General features: G+C 33.5%; 2 protein-coding genes across 6 annotated transcripts; one reads left to right on the top strand and one right to left on the bottom strand.

Annotated features, from left to right (window-relative positions):
- The first annotated feature begins 766 nt into the window (after positions 1-766).
- LOC123707180 (chymotrypsin-1-like) lies at positions 767-4,006 on the top strand. Its single transcript, XM_045657021.1, has 4 exons — positions 767-1,033; positions 1,649-1,878; positions 2,902-3,077; positions 3,822-4,006. Exons 1-4 carry the CDS (start codon positions 796-798, stop codon positions 3,970-3,972), a joined length of 795 nt encoding a protein of 264 aa, XP_045512977.1. The 5' UTR covers positions 767-795; the 3' UTR covers positions 3,973-4,006.
- A 2,004-nt stretch (positions 4,007-6,010) lies between these two features.
- LOC123707735 (trypsin-3-like) lies at positions 6,011-17,159 on the bottom strand. 5 transcript variants are annotated; one of them, XM_045658043.1, is made up of 7 exons: positions 17,048-17,159; positions 15,096-15,371; positions 13,009-13,099; positions 12,641-12,748; positions 11,009-11,134; positions 8,897-9,027; positions 6,011-6,507 (listed from the first exon to the last, which is right to left on the bottom strand). In XM_045658043.1, the coding sequence occupies exons 1-7, from the start codon at positions 17,053-17,055 to the stop codon at positions 6,405-6,407; spliced, it is 843 nt and encodes a 280-aa protein (XP_045513999.1). In that variant the 5' UTR covers positions 17,056-17,159; the 3' UTR covers positions 6,011-6,404. The 5 variants fall into 5 exon arrangements, 4 of the variants coding, with proteins under 4 accessions (XP_045513999.1, XP_045514000.1, XP_045514001.1 ...); XR_006753523.1 differs by lacking the exon at positions 6,011-6,507 and adding an exon at positions 7,737-7,786; XM_045658044.1 differs by lacking the exon at positions 8,897-9,027.
- Between the last annotated feature and the right edge of the window lie 2,663 nt (positions 17,160-19,822).

Here is a 19,822-nt window from a genome sequence, read left to right as displayed (position 1 = left end):
ATCCAAATAATATTAAACAAAATTTCTCAAAGCTATACCAAATTTACCCTAACATCATAAAGGTCGACACGACTCAAACAGGTGTTTCTGCAAATGAAATATTAAGTTGTCCCATATCTTACCTTGTTATATGAATATCCATTATCAATTCATATTTAAATACCACAGATCAATATTCCTTATTTGTAGTATGATTTTATGTACCGGAGAAAAACACTTACAGTAATCTCACGATTAGAAAATCATATATACTATAATAGTAGTGATTGAGATTTTGTAGTATAACCTATATGAGGTAAAATAAAGGTCCGCGCGTCTCGTTCGGGCACCGATGGGCGACTAAACATCGCAGGGCGGGCGGGAATTTCGTCTCTCTCATTTCACATCAAGAATGCTATCGCAATGTGTTTATTGTCGATCCTTAGTGCTTGAGCAGGACGACTGGTTAATGTATTCCGGCTTCCGGAGCAACTGTATTAAGTTCCGATAATTTTTAGAATTGTGGCGAGTTTCTTTTTTCATATGATAACACACAATGTATCATATATACACTAGTATTCACGCATTAAAAAGTTATTTACTTCAAACTTTTCTAAACAACTGTTATCTATTTGTAAACATGAGGATTGGAAAAACATGTTTATCGTATCATTTAAGAGTAGGTATATTTAGTACTAATAAAACATCAAAAATACCACAGTCTATGAAAATAAATTAATCTTGCAATAAGCGATAAAATTTATGACCTATCGAGCAATATCGCAGTGATTAGAGCCATGTTCATAGCTTTAAAGTATGTTATTTTATCTCCCTTTTTTGTTTGGAAGTGTAAATCCCGATTCTGTGCTAGATAATTTGGAAGGGAAGATTGTTGGTGGGAAGCCGGTGAAAATGGAAAGTTTTCCGTTTTCCGTTAAGTTTTTTAATCATGGTGCGATGTGTTCGGGTACAATACTTAATAGTTGGAGTATTCTGACAGCAGCTCATTGCTTTGACCACAGCAAAGATATCGATGAAATGTTAATTGTTGTCGGTAAGTTTTCAGATCTGGGGAAGGTTTGCAAGGCTATTACATACTTTAAATAAAGTAACTATATAATACCAGGTCCTTATAGCAAAACATAACATTGAAGAAAACTCATATAATATAGTTAGTTAATTTACAAAAGTGTTTAGAAGTGTAAGGCGAAAGTGCGTTGTGGGAGTTGTGTCATAGTAAAAACAGCTTCGATTTCGAATATGTAGTTATTATGTTAACAATATCGAATTAAAGATTGTTAAAAAATTGTGATTGTATATGAAAAATTATATTTATATAATTAAAATACGGCACGTTATTTTGGAAGCATGTTCCATTGGTCCATTACTCAATTTAATATATATGGCCGGGTCCTACATTTAATTCTTAGGTGCGGGAACCTATTGAACCGTTGTTCTTCAACTCTGATAAATCAACTTAATAATTAATGCATACAATGAATTTAAGGAGAAGTACGGTTTTTGAACAATTGTACTGTTTTAAAAACTCATGCCAAAGGCATTTGTTGCAACCTCAGCAATTCTCTGGTCGGTCGTAGGCCTAGAACCTTTACGTAAAGCGACCATTGTACTGGAAATAAGCTTGTGCATGATATACATTTTTTTATAGGTTCTCGTTACGCCTACGACCACTCTGCGGCAACGTACGAGGTATTACGGTACCTTATTCACGAAGACTACAATAAAGTTATGCCATTTGCTTGCGACATCGCTCTAATATTTGTAACAAGTCCAATTAGTTTCGGCAAAAGATCTGAGAAAGGCCTACTTGTTAATACAAGCAAGTGGATGAATGCTAATGAAACTCACTTAATTGCAACGGGTTGGGGAACGACTAAGGTATGTTAATCGTGTTTCAAGAGCAATATACCTTTACTGTTGACTAATAAGGAATCAAATCGTATTCGTTTTATGATTACACACTAAAGCTTAATTCTGAATCTTGTCCGAATCTGAGTCTTGTCTGAAATCCTTAAATGACAGACATAACATTTATTACTAACGACACACACACGGAAACACACATACTCATAATAATAAAAATATGTGTATGTGTGTACTTATGTACACGCGTTAGAAGTTATACAAATCTTTAAAAAAAAATCTTTTGGCTTATTATACGTTCGTAAAACAACACTAACAATAGAAGAAAGTTATTTAGTACATTATTATAACGCATTATCTAGTTAAATAAAGCTTATTTCAATATCACGAAAAAAATAAATCCACATAATTAAAGAAATTTAAATTACTACTATGCTAACTTCCGGGTGTCTGTTTTTTTGTGACGGTGTGCGCGCGCATCGTAAAAATTACTCTCATCATTTTTCCCTAACGCACCTAGAAGTACACACAAATTCCATAAAAAATATGGAAATAAAAAAGGAATAAGGCACATTTTAAGAGTGTATTGTGTATGAGTTGCGTTAGTAATTGGTCCTGTCTCAGCATTGTAGCAGATGCATTGTTCCACAGCGCTGGTTATTCTGAAAGAGATCACAACAGTTAGTTTGCGCCTCAGACGCAAAAAAATAAAAAGAAATGTGTTTCTTTGTATTATTTATCTGTTATTTTAACAACGATCCCACTAATCTTCATTTAGAAGTAATTCCGCTACAGCTGTTGGCGAAAACAGTGACACACTTAATTGACAATTGACAATGTATATTTACACATGAAAGATGCTTTAACATTGATATACACGTTTTTATTATGACTTCCTTCGTGGCTGAGTGGTTAATGAACGTGGATGTATCGTATATAAATATAATAAAAACTTATCAGATCTGTCTACTTCAATTACGGGGTAACGAAGGTGTCGAAATACACAAATACCTATTTTGTAAAGTTATATGATTGCAGTATGGCGGCCCGATTTCCGAGCTAGGGCTGATGCAGACAGAGTTACGCTACGTGCCCAAGAAGGATTGTGAAAGGATGCATAAAATGAAATTCACTGCAGACATGTTTTGTTTGTACGGAGAGGGGAATAGAGATACTTGCAAGGGAGATTCCGGGGGCGGTGTACTTTGGCGCCGGTTTGTTTAGTTTCAAAAACTTTAAAAAATACCGCTTTTATCGTGGAAATTGTTCTTTAATTACCAGAGTGCATTTATATAAAACTAATACTAGATGTAAAGGTGACATTTTCCATTATTTACTTAACGTTTCGAATGCTTTATCAGCGATAGCAGCTACAATGAACTAAATGGAAAATAAATATTTATTTATTTATTCACAGAAGTACATAGTACTCTACACTACAGTGCTAAGTCAATACGATTTGTCAAAATAAAATGAAATACAATAAAATAAATACAAAAGATACACAATATCGCTACTGTGCGAACTTTGCGAGCATATAAGGATGTCGGTAGTGTTAAAGACAGCGCAGGCGCAACGATTTTTTTAACAGGAATCTGTACAACAGATTGGTTCTGGGTCTTGGTATGGCAAACAATTTCGGCCATCGCCGTCGCACATATCTCCTAGGTACAAAGAAACTAAGTTCTTGGAAAATACTTTGGTCGCTCACTCCCGCAAGACTTTTAGTAGATAGTAGGCCTACTAAAAGTCCCGTCATGTTTCTAATTTATTATACCCCAGCGTCCCTAAGACAAGTCATGTTGGGTACATTAAGGTATAGTAGGGATATATGTCATACAGTCTGTAATAACATTCCCTTAAAATGTAATAAAATTAACCTATTTTTTTACATAAAACTATGATTAATTAAAGTTCATATAATTCAGAAGAAATATGAGAAATTTATCGGTTTTTAGAATGGTGATTGGGATTGTCTCACATGGTGATGGATGTGCCAAGAAGGATAAACCAAGTTTGTATTCGAACGTGTGGTACTTCAGAAAATGGATACAGAAGAATGTAGAACAGTTTGTAAATAACTTTTGCTTTAATAAACAAACGATTTAATAGCTTGTATGTATTTACGAACTAATTGGAACCGTAATACGGGTCTGTCTATTGACGACTATTTATGAAATTTCCTCGTGTATAGTCATAGTTATTAAGTCAAAATGAAATGTCAAATCAAGACATACAAAATACCTAATAAGATCTTGTATAGGTATGCAAATAAACACTTTATATATTTAGTTTTCTTGAAATAAAACATCAATACATAACATAAACATTAACAGGAATTTATTGTTGTTAATAAATAAATATCCATTTAAGGTGGTTGTAAGGCAATAAATAAATTTATTAAACATAATTTTGACAAAAAAAACAATAAAGTAAGAGCCTGGACAAAGCATATAGCCTGGATAAAAAATAAATCTCAAAAGTTCGTTGATTTAGTTAAATGTGCTTAGCTATGACAGTTATTGCTTCTATTTTGTTTGTTGCTTGCTTGATTGGACCGAATTACCGTGGTTTCTAATAAGAAACAGAAGGTCTCTGTGCAGGCACAGGTCAGGACAAACGCTGACTTTTTGGATATAACGCATGTCGCATTCTGCACGATATATTCTCTCGCAATACGAGCAAGTGGAAATGCCTTTAGACAAAAAACTTCAGTGGTGCACAGTCAAGGAAAATTTCCGTCAAAAATTTCATAAGTCCAGTAGAAACTGTAATTTCTACTGGGCTTAGGAAACCTCACTATGAGGTTTCATTTTCTTACTAATTTCTTCATAATATGTTACATAACCGAGTAAGTATGAGTGTGTGCAATTATTGAATCACCGTCTATAATTCGTATTATTAGCGCATTTAACTAATTCAAAAGGACATATCAGAATGACTAAATTTAGGACGGCTGGTTATAAGTTTCTCATGTAAATAAAAATATATTTTTTGTAATGAAAAGTAAAGTTCTTTAAACATTTTAACCGACACTAAATAAATACATAAAGACACATTTTATAATTATCTAAGTTGTATAATATTTAAACATACCTTAGATGATATAGAAATGAAAACAGTTGCGCAACGATTGACTTACATATACATTTTCTCGAATAAATCTAACTGCGATAAGATGCGTATCTGCAATAAGATATGTATATCATCATAATAATTATGCAACTAACCTACTAAATTTCATATACATCAAAAAGGCTCTAAAGGCTTATCGCTTTTGAGTGATATCTTCCAGGCAACCTTTTAACGTTAGTCGTATTGTTTTCAGAACTTTACAATATAGCCAAGATTTCTAGTCATGTGATTATAGTCAGGCTGGTGGTCTACGCTGGATGCCCTCTGGCCACATGGGGGATATGGGACTTTAAGTCAAGTCATCAAAAGACCATGCTGCACATCTTTAAACAATTTATAAGAATATTAAAAAACTAATGTACTTATATAGTAATTGTATATCGCTGGAAAGACGCTATGTAGAAGGACTTATAAATGCCGGCAAACTTCTTGAGCATTAAACAAGGGAGTGGTACAAAGTTTGCGCAGCGTACACAGCGCGGGACACAAACGTCAACTGATTTACCAATCACGTGATCGACACTTCACTCTCCCGCAGCCGCGCAACCCCAGTATGTAAGGTTTCAATCAAAAGCCTTTTTTTTTCATGTGATAGGAGGCGAACGGGCAGGAGGCTTACCTGATGTTAAGTGATACCGCCGCAAATGGACAGTCACATTGCCAGAAGGCTCGCAAGTGCGTTGCCGGCCTTTCAAGAATTGGTACGCTCTTTTCTTGAAGAACCCTAAGTCGAATTGCTTCGGAAATACTTCAGTGGGCAGCTGGTTCCACATAGTGGCGGTGCGTGGCAAAAACTGCCTTAGAAAACGCTCAGTTGTGGAACGACGGACGTCGAGGTGATATGGATGGTTTTTGTATTTTGCCTTGACGTCCGATAATGAAACTCAGCTGCGGGTATTAGACCGAACAACTCTTCTGAACACTCCCCATGGTAAATGCGGTTGAAGATGCAGAGAGACCCAACATCTCTACGCAACGCCAAGGGATCAAGCCGCACGAAAAGTGATTGGTATTTCTCAAAATTAAAATATTATAAAAACTCCACCGTATTAATAAAACTACTCATTTGTCTTCTTCTTGATGTGTTCAATAAAATTTGATAGAAAGAGACGAAAGTACTTGATGGCAGTACTTTACTCTTTGTAACCCGCACCTCATTTAGTAGAGTATTTATTTTGGATGAAGTGTTATCAGTGATAAGGTGGCTACTTAGTTTTCATATTTATATTGCTGTCAGTACACAACACTATCTCGTAATATCGACTAATTGATTTATTGCAGGTACTTTGTAAGCGTCGGGGTCCGTAGTGATCTAGTCTGCATGGAATCGAAAACTGCCTCCAAAATTTGCTTAGAAAATAAAAAATTACAACTTTCTTTTGTTTAGTTTTCATTAATAATATTGACTAGGTTTCAGGAATCTCCGAAGACCGAATTTGATAATACTCATTAGACTTGGGAGCTGAGCAATATTTTCTTAAATACATCTCCGTGTTGAGTTTAATCCATCTGAAAAAAACAATTATTACCATTGTATTGACGGAAATTGGTTAATAGTAGTGTCAGTTATTTAGAATTAGCCGGCAATAATTGGCAATCACTATTGTAAGTAACTAAGATCTTTTTAGTTAATATTTTATAGATTTTAACCTATCTAAAAACGCGTGTGTACCTATGTACACGCGTTGGAATTTATACTTCTTTAGCGTAACTTCAGGGCGTCGGTTTTTTGTGACGGTGTGCGCGCGCATCGTAAAAAATTATCTTTATCCTAACGCGCCAAAAGAATTAGTATAACTTCAAAAAAGAGAAATTATTATCACACTTAGTTTGTAATATTTTCTTAGTGATGTTAGCTAGAGTTACCAAGGGTAACAACTTTCATTGCAGCTTTTACCTGACATTTATTATCACGTGACATAGGTACCAACTTGATTCGATATCGAATCTAATTCTTTATTACGTAACGTAATAAAAACGTACGTTTACCGAAACGAAATTTGTTCAAGCTTACTATTCGGATTATGTAAAAAATACAAAATAAAATCTTATTTGAGTTTTAAATGCTTATTTATTACTTTATCGTACTCGACGTTTCGAGTAATCCACAGTCGTGGTCAGCAAGTCACTGCATAATTTAATGGTTAAAATTTGACATTTAGTAATCTTATTATTAAAGAGCTAAATACAACAAACAAAGGATTTGATATGGAGACTGCCCCAGTATATCAATATTGGAACGTTTGCTATCAATGTTGATACACTTAAAGTAATATTTATGTTTTAGCCTTTTAAATACATAAGCTAAACTTAGTTAAAAATGTAAACAGTTTAATAAATGTTCGTGTCTTAACGGGGAGTTATTGGAGTTTTCAAAAGTCTATACTAGCGTCCAAAAACCGCATTAGTCGCAAAGCACCAAGAATTATATTTACTCTCGGTTTAATATTGAGAAAGGGTCGAACCCTAATAAAATATTTATAGTATACTACGATCAGTGTCTAGTGACTCTTTAAATCTAAAGCCACGCGTTCGACTTAGGCCCCAAAATCTATGGCGTGAGTCAGGCATATGAGACTAATCATTTAGTTTGAAAATTAAGAAAATAACAAGAAACATATAAAGAATCTTTGATCTCAGAACATTGGTAGGTAGAGTTGTTAGGTATTTATTATATGTAAGGAGAAGAAAACTATCTTTTCCTAATAATAAATAATAATAGTTTACATACATTAGGAAGAGAGAGCCTTCTTATAAACTTTGTTATGATATATACCCCAACAACGATCTGTAGAAGATACAGTCACTATAAAATTGTATATTTAAACAATCATACTCAAGTACGAACATTGAAATCTGAAAATTATGTTAATTTGAATATTTTATTTGAATTTAGAAATTTTCATAACATGCTCGATACAAATATGATAAAAAGGATACATCGTGCCACGTGGTTGTCAAATGAAAACTAATACTGTCGGTAAATAAAAAGAAATATCTTATCTTTGTCATTTACATACATTATCTAAGTGTATTATTTGTGAGGACTCGTTTCACAGTATACAATAATTACTTCAATGTTAACCGTTTTTGGCATTTTCTAATACATAGACTTAAGACATACATCAAAAAAAATGACAACCGTATTTATTTCCATAAGAAAGACTTCCTAATAGATCTATCTATGCCTAATACAATATTAATTTAATAGTTTGCTATTAAAAATGGGAATTGATGGTGAAAAATTATATGGTACTTTTAATGCCAGATAATAAAAATATAAAGAGAAGTGGTTAAAAATAATTTGCGAATCTCAAACCTTCCGAATATTTACAAAATTCATAACTATCACACTATCACAAAAGTTATATACACAGATGATTTCGTGTATAACGACGATGAAGGGACCACTCAAATTTCTTCGTTAAATCCGGAAATCGTTACAGGCAATGGCGAAGATAAAGACAAGTAAATGTGTATGGTTTATATTAATTTATTATTAAAAACATTTGCACACATAGCTATTCACTGGTACATTTAGAAAATAACTCAGAATATCACTTTGAAACTGACCCATAATCCTTAGAATAAATCCTAATTGATATCTATTTAAACAAAAGGTTGCTGACCATCGGTGTGAATGGAAACAAAACATGAGAAATGTTTGTGTCTTTGGCGGCTGACTCCGTTCGCAATATCTGCATGGGATTTCTAGGTATTTGTAACGAATGATTCATTAAAAACAGTCGCTACACTCGGCGATAATCAAGAGTCTACTACACATATAAATTGTGTCCTAATGTATGCTTGAAATTCAAGGGATTTAACGTAGATCTAATTGGTCGCTACAACCAAGGTCGTAATAAATGAAACTACTGTTTATTAATTAGAGCCTTACCTATGGAAATAAGATACATTAGTTAGAATAGCAAAGTGCGGCAAGTCATTGCTATTGCCTCCAGCTGATAGGATCCCTACTAAAGTTCTATTGTATATTGCACTTCCACCATTATCGCTCAGCTTTCGTTGCTGGAAGGAAATAATAGAACTGGGTATTGAGAATATGTCAGTGTAATTGGAAGAGATAGATAAATAGCTTAAAAAATGACTGAGGAAAAAATTGAAATGTTTTATCGTTTGAGTTGTACGTGTATTAAAAACAGTGTTGGTCTAACTTCAGCGTGGGAGTGTCATCTCCGAGTTCGTAAGTTTAAACCCTTGCGACAAAATACTTTATGTCTATGTCCTTATTTAATACTCGTCTTATGATGAGACACAAGTCTGAGCGTTTTCCGCTAAAAAAACTCCCTTTGTCGCTACTCCCCTCCCCCCTCTTTGAAGGCACTCAACAAGCCTCAGCTAACATCGGAATCAGATAAGCCTCCTGCCCATTTGCCTCCTATTATATAAAAAAGTACATCACAAGGAGCCCGGTATTAGAGCCAAAAAATACACAGCGGCTGGCAACAGAAGGGTGATCACCTACTTACTTATTAGAAAACACACGAAACAGAAAAGTGTTTCCCAGACCTATAAGATTATAGCGCCACTTGTTTTTTTTATAAATTGATCGTTAAATTGAACATCGACTAACTGCTGACACGGCTCACGTAGCTATTCAATGTAATAGCTGAAGATGCACCGACAGCTCGCAAAAGTATTTTAATAATATTTTTAATATGTATTATTTGAACATCGACCAATCGCTGACACGGCTCATGTGGTTGTTCTAAATTTTAACAGCTTAAGGTGATACTCCAACAGCTCACAAGAATAATATTTTGAATATATGTGTATATATATATTTAAGATATTGTTTTAGAACAGTAAATGAGATTTGAATATTGCTGTCTTATTCATTTCTCGCTTCCTGTGAAAGTGGCGAAGACTAGTTCAAACCCTTCTTGGTGCAGACATCCCGTTCTTACTTATATATGTATTCACGAATTATGTGTTAGGGTATGTCTATAGGGATTAGGGATCAGTAAGATTGTTCGGTTCTTACATCTCCTCCTCTCATATATTTAGTTGAAGTAGCTTGTTTATATATACACTACATATATTATATAACTACTCTTGAAATTTAAATATATATAAATTTAACTTCACATTTCACAATCCACTGGCTGGCAAGTTGTGCATATGGTAAGAGATACGATATCGCTACTAAATTCTACGAAATTTTATCTTGACATTATTGGTTGTATTTGACTTAATATAATCCTACATATAAAGGTTTAGTAATATAAGATTATCATAGATAAAAGTCCCGTGATTTATTGCCACTTCAAATAATACGATAGTAGCCCAGTCGCTATATAATAAAAAACTTATTATATCAGGCTCATACATAATCACACGTAACTAAAACAAAGTTTCTCAAAAGGCGATTCATATAGGCTGAGCTAAAGTTTGTTTATTATATCTATATAAGTAGAACAGGCAAATGGGCAGGAGGCTCATCTGATGTGCGGTGATACCGCCGCCCATGGACACTCACAGTGCCAGAAGGCTGGCGAGGGCGTTTATAGACTTTTAAGAATTGGTATTCTCGTTTTTTTAACCTTAGTCAAATTGGTATGTATTATACACAATAGTTAGAGTCAAAAACATCCCATATATTGCTATTAATAACTATTTTTAAAATTTATTACTAATAATCTGTATGGTAAAGGCGTCTGTAGGGTTGCTCGTGTGTGTGCACTTTTATGTAGTCATATAAATCCATTCAATTTGCTTTTCTCTATTTTTTATAAGTAATCTTCAGTCGAACGGCATGCAGCGCATTCGGTCTGTGCTTTACGTATTTTTTTTAATTAACAATTTTCGCTGGGGTTTCTACCATTATCACAACTACATAAGTGTAAACGATAACAGTTTTATAAATGCTAAAAGAACAACTTGCCCCATTCAGTCTTAATACAAAATTTGTGAATTTATATTGTTAATTTGAATTGAATTGGTGACGCTTATTTTGATAGGAATTATTTATACAATTTCATAAACTTACAAGATTAAATCTTACGCAAAAATTCGATGAAGTCATGAGTCGTCCATAGCGTGACACACACTCCGTTCTATCAAGTACAAGCATATCAGAACACAGAGGCATATTTTGGTACTTCACTGCCTTTTCCTGGAAACCATTACAATAATGTAGACTTATAATTAACACCGGCGGGTTTACCAGCGGTCTCAGTAGACTGGAGTTTAGGGTGTCAAATTTGGGAAACGATTTTTTTTTGCTACCTCATAGAAATCAAAAAGTTTTCTGCATCGGTTTTCTGATGTTTTACAGATAGAAGTCTGCAACATATTTTGCCCACCTCCCCAAGCAGCTCCCCTATCAACTTATATATGTCAGTCCTACTATTGGTGGGAGGCTGCAAACTGGATGGTTTTTGTATAATTTTGTGCTCAAAAATCACACCCAAAAGTATTTTTTACGTGCAACGTTATTATTCGATTTCAAAAATTGGCAAGACCGGCAAAAATTTCACAGCCTATACCTTGAAAATTTGTACATCCACCACTGATAATCATAGTCTATAACTAACTTATAGAAAGCAGGAGCATCATTAACCTAGTTGTTAAACTTATTATTCTCAACCCTAAGCATATGTGACACCCGGAATTTTTTCTATGTGCGCAATTAACACTCAGGTACCAAAAACAATTAGATTTTCTTTTGACAAATGACGAAAACGACATCAAAAAATGCTGAAATCTATGTTCGGTAGAATTCACATTCAGCGGTGATTAGGTACCCTCAATTATATTGTATTATTTGACCGTAATTCTCGCCTTTTGTCTGGTACCTAAATTTTATTTTATCTTCTAAATAAAAAAATATCTATATTAACTCTATTTATATAAATTATGTGTATATTTCTGTTTCGAACGAACTTAATTAAACCTAAACCTAAATAAACCTAACTTTATTAGAATACTGCATAATTTCTAAGTAATACAACCTATTTTAAATAAAGCCGTCCAGCTGTGCGAAGTTAATGTGTAATTTTATAATTTTTATAAATTTTATTTTACAATCACCGATTTCTAGCGATCAGTGCCAATAATATAACTACGATGACCGTGTAAGCCGTTGTTTAGACACTCTAGTTTATACAATATGTAATTGAGGGCGCTGAAATAGAATTAAAAGTCAAATCAAGTGTAATATATAATAGTTTTACTGTTCACGGATAGATGGCAGTAATATCAATTATCATGTTTTGGCGGCTTCGTCGGCACTAAAAGACAGTTATGTTTCTACTAAAGTTTTGTCCGACAGATAGCAGTAATATCATTAACTAAATCCAGATAGTTAATGTTACATGTGTATATCTTGGTGGTTTTAAGTTAAACAAGTTTATGAATTTAAATATGTTTTGATTTATGAAGTTTACGGAATAGTACAAATAAGTTAATTTGTAAAGATTATGTTTTGCTCTATTTCAAATAAAATTGTATCACTTAATTCATGTCACATATAACATGAGTTTGACAAAGTACGTAATTACTAACGTTTTCGTAAAATTAATAGGGGGTATATATTTTGCATACATTAGCCTTAGCAGAATAAAATTTATCAAACTCACAGTATAAACTACTCAATGTATTACTACTTAATGTTACATACCGGACCACCCCATCCGTAAACATGTAGAAGCGTATTAACACGAAGAGCAACGTCAGGCTGTATTAAGACAACCTTTTCAATATCTCCGTCATCAAAATCGACATTTTCCTGAAAGAAATTTCACTTATATATACCAGTTATAATAGGTACTTATAATAGGTAATTCAAATAAAAATGATATTATAAGCTTCGAAGTAGAAGGCATTCCGAGACAAAAATAATACGAAAATGCAGAACTAGGCTAGATTTCTATGACTATTAAAATTAATTTCGATGTTATGATGTTACTTCATATTATTTAGTATACAATATTTGCTAGGTTTTATAACTTAATTGTTTATTATATTTTCCAGACAATATATCACAACCTTTAGAACCATTAATGCAATATCATTATCAATTTTGCTATAATGTTGAAAATATTCGTGTGTTTTGTATTCAACGACTGATATTATTTGTCTGAAACAAAAGAGTTGTTTTTACTCTAAATATTCAAAATAAATTTTATCGTAGACTAGTAGGCACGTACGGTAATTTTAATTAAGTCATTTCCTATGACTGATGTAGCAAAATATTCGATTATGGTGTGTCAACCGGACTTGGGTTCGATTTTCTTGGCAAGGAAGTCACTCTTTAGGGCGCCGTTACTGAAGAACAAAAAAATAATAATAAATAATCTTATCATTACAAATGACCTCTCCCACAAATTTCAATGAAATATCTATGATGGGAAATCTAGAGATTTTAAACTGAGTGCTTTATAGTACTTATGCCCAACCATGTCTTTTGGAACCAACTTGACTTTTCCAAAGGTCCCTAACCTCTGGAATAAATATCATAGCTACTTTCACGGCATTATAAACCCTACGGTATTCTGCTGTGGAGTGCTGCTGCTGTAGAGGTTCAATCCATATTTGTGCTGCACAGGCAGGCCGTTTGGGGGATTTGTCGTGTTTCCCAACAGGAATCGGTACGTAATAAGTTTAAGGAATTAAATATTATGACACTAACTCAATATATACTTAAAGGCATGCTATATAAATAAAAATGGTGACTTTCACCTGTATAATTCTCAAAACAGAACTAATCTAAGCGTAGGATCAATTAGGCTCCTAAAGATTAACCACTCCTTGTAGGATAAGTTTTTACAACAAACTCCCAAGAGACATTATAGAACTATCACTGAATAAATTCAAAACTCTCGTTAAGCGTAAATATCAATAAAGCCTTTTATAAATTTGATGATAATTTAAATAATCCTAATCCTTGGGATTGATATGCTCCAGTTCAATAATGTATGGCTCCTCTGCCTTACAAACAATTTGTATGACTTATAACTTGGCGATTAAAAACACTGGCGGAGAGTTTCTTGTTCTTCTCGCCCGCTCTACGCCCTTGACTTGCAAACTGGTGACATGATAAGACTGACGAACAATTCACCTTTACCAAGGTCATATAAGGAAGGCGTATTTTAATAACATTTGTTATTAAAATACGCCTTCCTTATATGACCTGTTTGTTAACATTTGTTAGTTATATAATAATATTTATATAACTAACAAAAGATTGTACTAGCCCAACTGTGCCCTTCAATATGGCTAAAGGGAAAAAATTAATAACACACGAAAAAGTTTCCCAGTATTTATTGGATGAGGGTGAAGTTTGAACAGGTAGTTAAGGAGAGGGATCGAATGAAAATAATACTTTTTTTACTATACATACTTATTAAATATTTAATGTTTATGACTTTGCCCCGTCTGATTAGGAATAGCTGTTATTAAACAATCGATGTAGGTTTTATTGTGAAGTTCTATCATTAGTAATAAATGTACGTGGGTAATAAATTGATAAATACAAAAGTTTACTGATTAAGTTAACGTTAATTGAAATTTAACAAATCGTTTAAGTACATCAATACCGTACCGTTGTTAAAGCGTATTAAACATGTTTAGTTTAAAGCGGGGCTCAACAAAACGATATTTCCTAGCCCCAATCATAACTTCTCAATTGTGGTGTTTGAATTTACATTTACAGGTCGTTATCGTTAAGACGTTGATCTGCTTTATATGGTATTGGAAATGATTATTGTTTGCCGGGAATTGAACCTGAGTGATGCGCTATCGCGTTAACAAACAAATCCACCGTTGGGATGAAAAAATATTAATAATAATTATAAAAAGGGTTAATGGAACCATAACCATATTTATAGCTTTTTTTTAACTGGAAACATCAAGGTTATTTACATTTTAATCACGCTAAGTACGTCTACACGTTATATTTGAAAACTTCACGGCATATTTGTATGAATTCTTAGATTTGTCTAGAAAAATATTTCTTTATTTTAAATTGTTGTTTTGCGAATCGCCTGTATTTGCGAGCCTTAAACATCGAATTTATGTAAATATTTTTGGAATTACCTGCAACTTAAGCTACAATATCGCATTAACAGTCTTACCCAGTAGCAGTTATCGATTCGGTGCCAATTTTGACAGCTATCGCCTCCCCATTATAATGAATGAAGCAGCTAGCGGCAGTGACAACGATTTTACTAGCTGTCAGGCTTCCAGAGCAATACCAGGAACCATAGACTATAAGTACGTGGTGCGGTACTTCAGTGGCATTGGCTAGCAGATCACGTTCGAGGGTGGAATAGGAATATGGAACATGCCCAGAGTCTGGCAAGTAACGATACGACGAAACTTGACGTATTATGAATAAGAAATACAGTATCCTGCAAGGAAACATGGATTAAATTGAAAATGTTGGAGTTTTCATGAGGCGGTACATTTTGAGATATTCTTTTTAAAGATATTCTGCAATGGCAAACTTAAAATGGTGTTTGTGAAAGAACTTTGATTAGATCTATTTTAAAAAATGGGTACTGTTGATCACGTGAAATCTACTATGAGTAGGCTTGTTTGACAAATTGAACAATTAAGTCAAGTGATTGGTTCACCATAAATTATTATTTTAAAGATAACGAATCCTGATATTAAATATTACAAAACCATCAATGGACATAAGCCAATATTATCAGATTACAGACAATTTTGCGCTTCGCAGAATTGCTTATCTACTAGGATATTTCTACTAATCATAAGTATTATTTTTATAGAACAGAGGGAAACCGGTCCGGCTCACGTAATCAAGTGTTACCGCTGCCCATGAACAAACCAGAACACTTGCAAGCGCGAAGCCTTTTAAGAGTCGATACGTTTTTCTTGAAGGCAGTAATAATGTACTCGTCAATATTAATATAAAAAATGCAGCTATTTTTATACTTTAAGCTCTCCTCCAATAATCAGACAAGGTAGCGAGCATGCATATGCAATACCGACACTACTTGACTATAGAAAGCGTAGCTCTCAATTTGATCGCTTTTTCAACGTTCAAAGTGAATTTCCAGGCATAGAGAATTTTTGTTCGGAACATAGATCTCGTTCAGATAGGCTTCCTATTCAAGAGCGGAACTAATCTGATATACCTAACTACATATAGATGCTATTATGTATGGTGAATGAGCACAATCGCAACGCAAAATGGTCGATTATACTTCACATACATTAGAACTGTCGACTTGTATTGTCTACGTCTACTTCAGTAAATTGCATGTAGTATATATAATGATGGCAATGGGTTTATCAGCAGACCTACATGGTATTCTTGTAAATGTTCTGATATGTACATAAAGAAAAAAAAATACAAGGTTGAATGTAAACATAAAAAATACATGATTTACTTATATCATACCCGTGGGGCTTGCACGCAGAAAACATTTTTGTCTAATTGAGTTTTGTAATAAAAGCAAGCTGGCTGTTTAGTCACAACGTACGAAAACATTATGCCGTGTTATCTTTGACCCTCGTATATATTTAAATAATGATCTTTATAGAGTTTTTATCTAAGTTGAATTGAATTTACGCTTTATAGAGTTGCAACCGGTGGCCGAAGTGAAGTACCATCTCGCTTTGCTGAGCATACCAAGCTCAAGAGAGACTTAGCCTTTCTTTCCAAATTACGGCGAATCTGTACGTCATTCGATATGTGGTATGTGTCTGTTAAGCCCGTGCTAATAAATATTACAAACAATATCACATATTCACTTTTATTGATACCTAAATTAATAACATGACAGGATATTGATAATTTTCGTTTAGTATTTATTTGGCCGTCTGTCAAACATTGTCTATCTTTAGTTCTGAACATGCTCGTTTCTTCACGATGTTTTTTTTTTCATCGCACAAGCATATTTTAGTTACGCACATAGAAATTACGAATAAAAACACAAATGAACACGGAATTATGTACGTTCTGATATATAAGTATTGTACACTTCAAATAGTATGGGATTAATAAAAATAAATGATAGATTTCTATAGCCGATAACTAACAACGGAATTGACTTACAAAAACATCCTCAAAGTATGAATTCTAATGGCATTAATTCAATTTCTCGTCGGGTAATAGCGACTCAAGTGTCGCTTGTTAGCGACGGCCGCTCGAGTGCTATAAGCAAAACACAACTCTATAAAATCAATCATGTTATTTACATCATAAAATTTTTATTCCTTGCCTAAGGTATAATGGTTTTTATATGTATATTTGTAATAGTTCAGTATGAACAGTAAAACAAGTTCTTGATAATTTTGGGACATAATCGAATACTTTTTTTTTATTTCTCTAGCAACAAAGCTTACATACCATTCACAAGATTAAAATATTATAATAAATAGGTGAGGTCTGCACTATTTAGTTAAGTTTTAGGATATTAGTATATTCTGGCAAGCTTCCTGCCCGTTTATCCGTAAAAAAATATATATTATGCGTTATAAAATGTATGACAAACATAATCCAACAACAGGGTTCAAAATGTATAACCATTTGTGTTATAATATTAATTAATTAATTGTATGCTGGTGTAGAAATATTTATAAGACTGCTTTTTACATTTAACTTCTCTTAGAACTCTGGAATTAGTTCCGGTCAAGGATTCATACAAAAATAGGATGCACGTATGAGTCTAAAAAGTAACTCTAGATACGATTCTAGTAAAGTTAGACTTTCATTTGATACACGTTAAAAGATGTCACTCATTTTGTATCACTTTAGGACTTTTCCTAAAGGAATAAAGCTTGTACAATTTATCAAAACTATGTAACAAAATTCAAGTGATAAGTGATAATAAATAATTGACAAATTTTATAGTATACTGGACCCGCGAGCTTCGTTTCTACTTACTGTGATTTTACTTAGCCTACTTTTTAAGTTCATACCAACATGGAACATTTTGCCATGCTGCTCCAGAGACGGTTCGGTTTTCCGAAATGAAAACTTATTAGGTTTTTCTGTGAATATTTATCTATGTAAACCTCAGAGTTCATGTCATAATTTTCTAATTAACAAATAAAATATAGGGTTGAAAATACATACAACATTTTTTTTGGGGTGGACACCCCTTACCACTTAGGGGTTTGAAATATAATTTCATAAGAATCGGTCGAGCTGTTTCGGAGTATGGGAACGAACATTGTAACACGAGAATTTGATATCATAGTATATTATTTACAACTTTAAATGAGTTATCAGGATTTCCCTATGATATTATCTCGATAGATTGTGTGTTATTCCTCGTACAAGTACCAACCTAAGACTCGACAGAGTCCTACTTAAGTCTTTATAAAGCTCTTTTGCCCTTATTTAATCAATATTTCAGTTGAAATAAGTTATTTAACAGTTTAATTAATGTGTAACGATGTGTACTTATTGGCGAATCCGAACAACTCAGGTCTGATCTGATGATGATGACTGATCAAATGTCTACCATAATTGTCGTGGATAAGAGATAGATTGGGGACTGAAATTGAGGCCAAAGAAGAAAATATCATGTTAAGTCATAAAGTATTAAAAGGAGTACATTTGAAATGTTTTTGTAAATTCTCGTTTGTTTGTTCGAGCTCGAACTTATGCGAACTTCACGAACCTTGCAAATTATCTAGGAAACGCATACAATTTGAAAGTTACTGCATCGGCACTGCTGGTCCACTCGATTATTAATATTACATGTTTAAACCTACTGCTAAAAACTCCGTTAACGAAAATGTAAACATACCATAACAACTTGATGTATCTTCAGTCTTCTCACGTACAGGAAAGTCTGATGAATAGAATTTCTATTTAATACTAAGGTTCAAACGTCAGACACTATACGGGGGAACTTTAGTAACGTTCTTAATTAACGTTAGCTTTAAAGGAGATTATATACTCATCATGCTCTAGAAAATCTATATTTATTTATATAAATAGTTCTTTGAATGAAGCGGTGCTGTTTTGTTAATCTCGAATAAACTAATGCGTAAAATAAATTAACTATTTACATACATGCTTATATAGTTTATGACTAATGGGATAGAATTTACTACATAACACAAACTGTTGAACACATAAGACGTACAGCTTCTGTTCTTTGTTTTGGTTTCAAATTGAATTGGTCCATCTCCAAAGACAACTAGTTGAGTACATGGCCTGCGTGAGTGGGTTTCGCTAAGACTAACTACTCCTTCGCTTGGAATCCGCAACCCTAGACATTTCCATTATATCTAGAGTAAGCAAGTGACTTTTTATATTATGTCAAATATCACAAAACGTTATCGTTTTATTATTATTTATTAGTAACCTAACAGCTAGAGCAGTCTTGGCCTAGTGGCTTCAGCGACTCTCATCACTGAGGTCGTAGGTTCGAACCCGGTTGTGCACCAATGAACTTTCTTTTTATGTGCGCATTCAACATTTGACCGAACGGTGAAGGAAAACATTGTTATGAACCGGCCTTAGACCCAAACAGTCGACGGCAAGCGTCAGGCGCAGAAGGCTGATCACCTACTTGCTTATTAGATTAACAAATAAACATAAAACAGATACAGAAATCTGAGGCCCAGACCTAAAAAGGTTGTAGCGCCATTAATTTAACTTTTAAACAGCTACCGAAAAGATAAGTAAGTACATTATTATACAAAAAGAAGAATAGTAAAAGAAAACTGAAATTTAACATTAAACAAACGACAATTAATACTAAATATTTCAAAGAAAAAACTAAGTTCTCCCGCCTCTGCAAATATTACCTCACATCCTCTTTGGTGAGGTGGAAAATATCAACATCCTCATCGTCATAGAAACCCGCAACGT

Source organism: Pieris brassicae, chromosome 3 (genome assembly GCF_905147105.1).
Source record: "Pieris brassicae chromosome 3, ilPieBrab1.1, whole genome shotgun sequence".
Taxonomy (NCBI): domain Eukaryota; kingdom Metazoa; phylum Arthropoda; class Insecta; order Lepidoptera; family Pieridae; genus Pieris; species Pieris brassicae.
The sequence above is the reverse complement of the archived record's forward strand: the minus strand, read 5'-3'. Positions and strand labels throughout refer to the sequence as shown.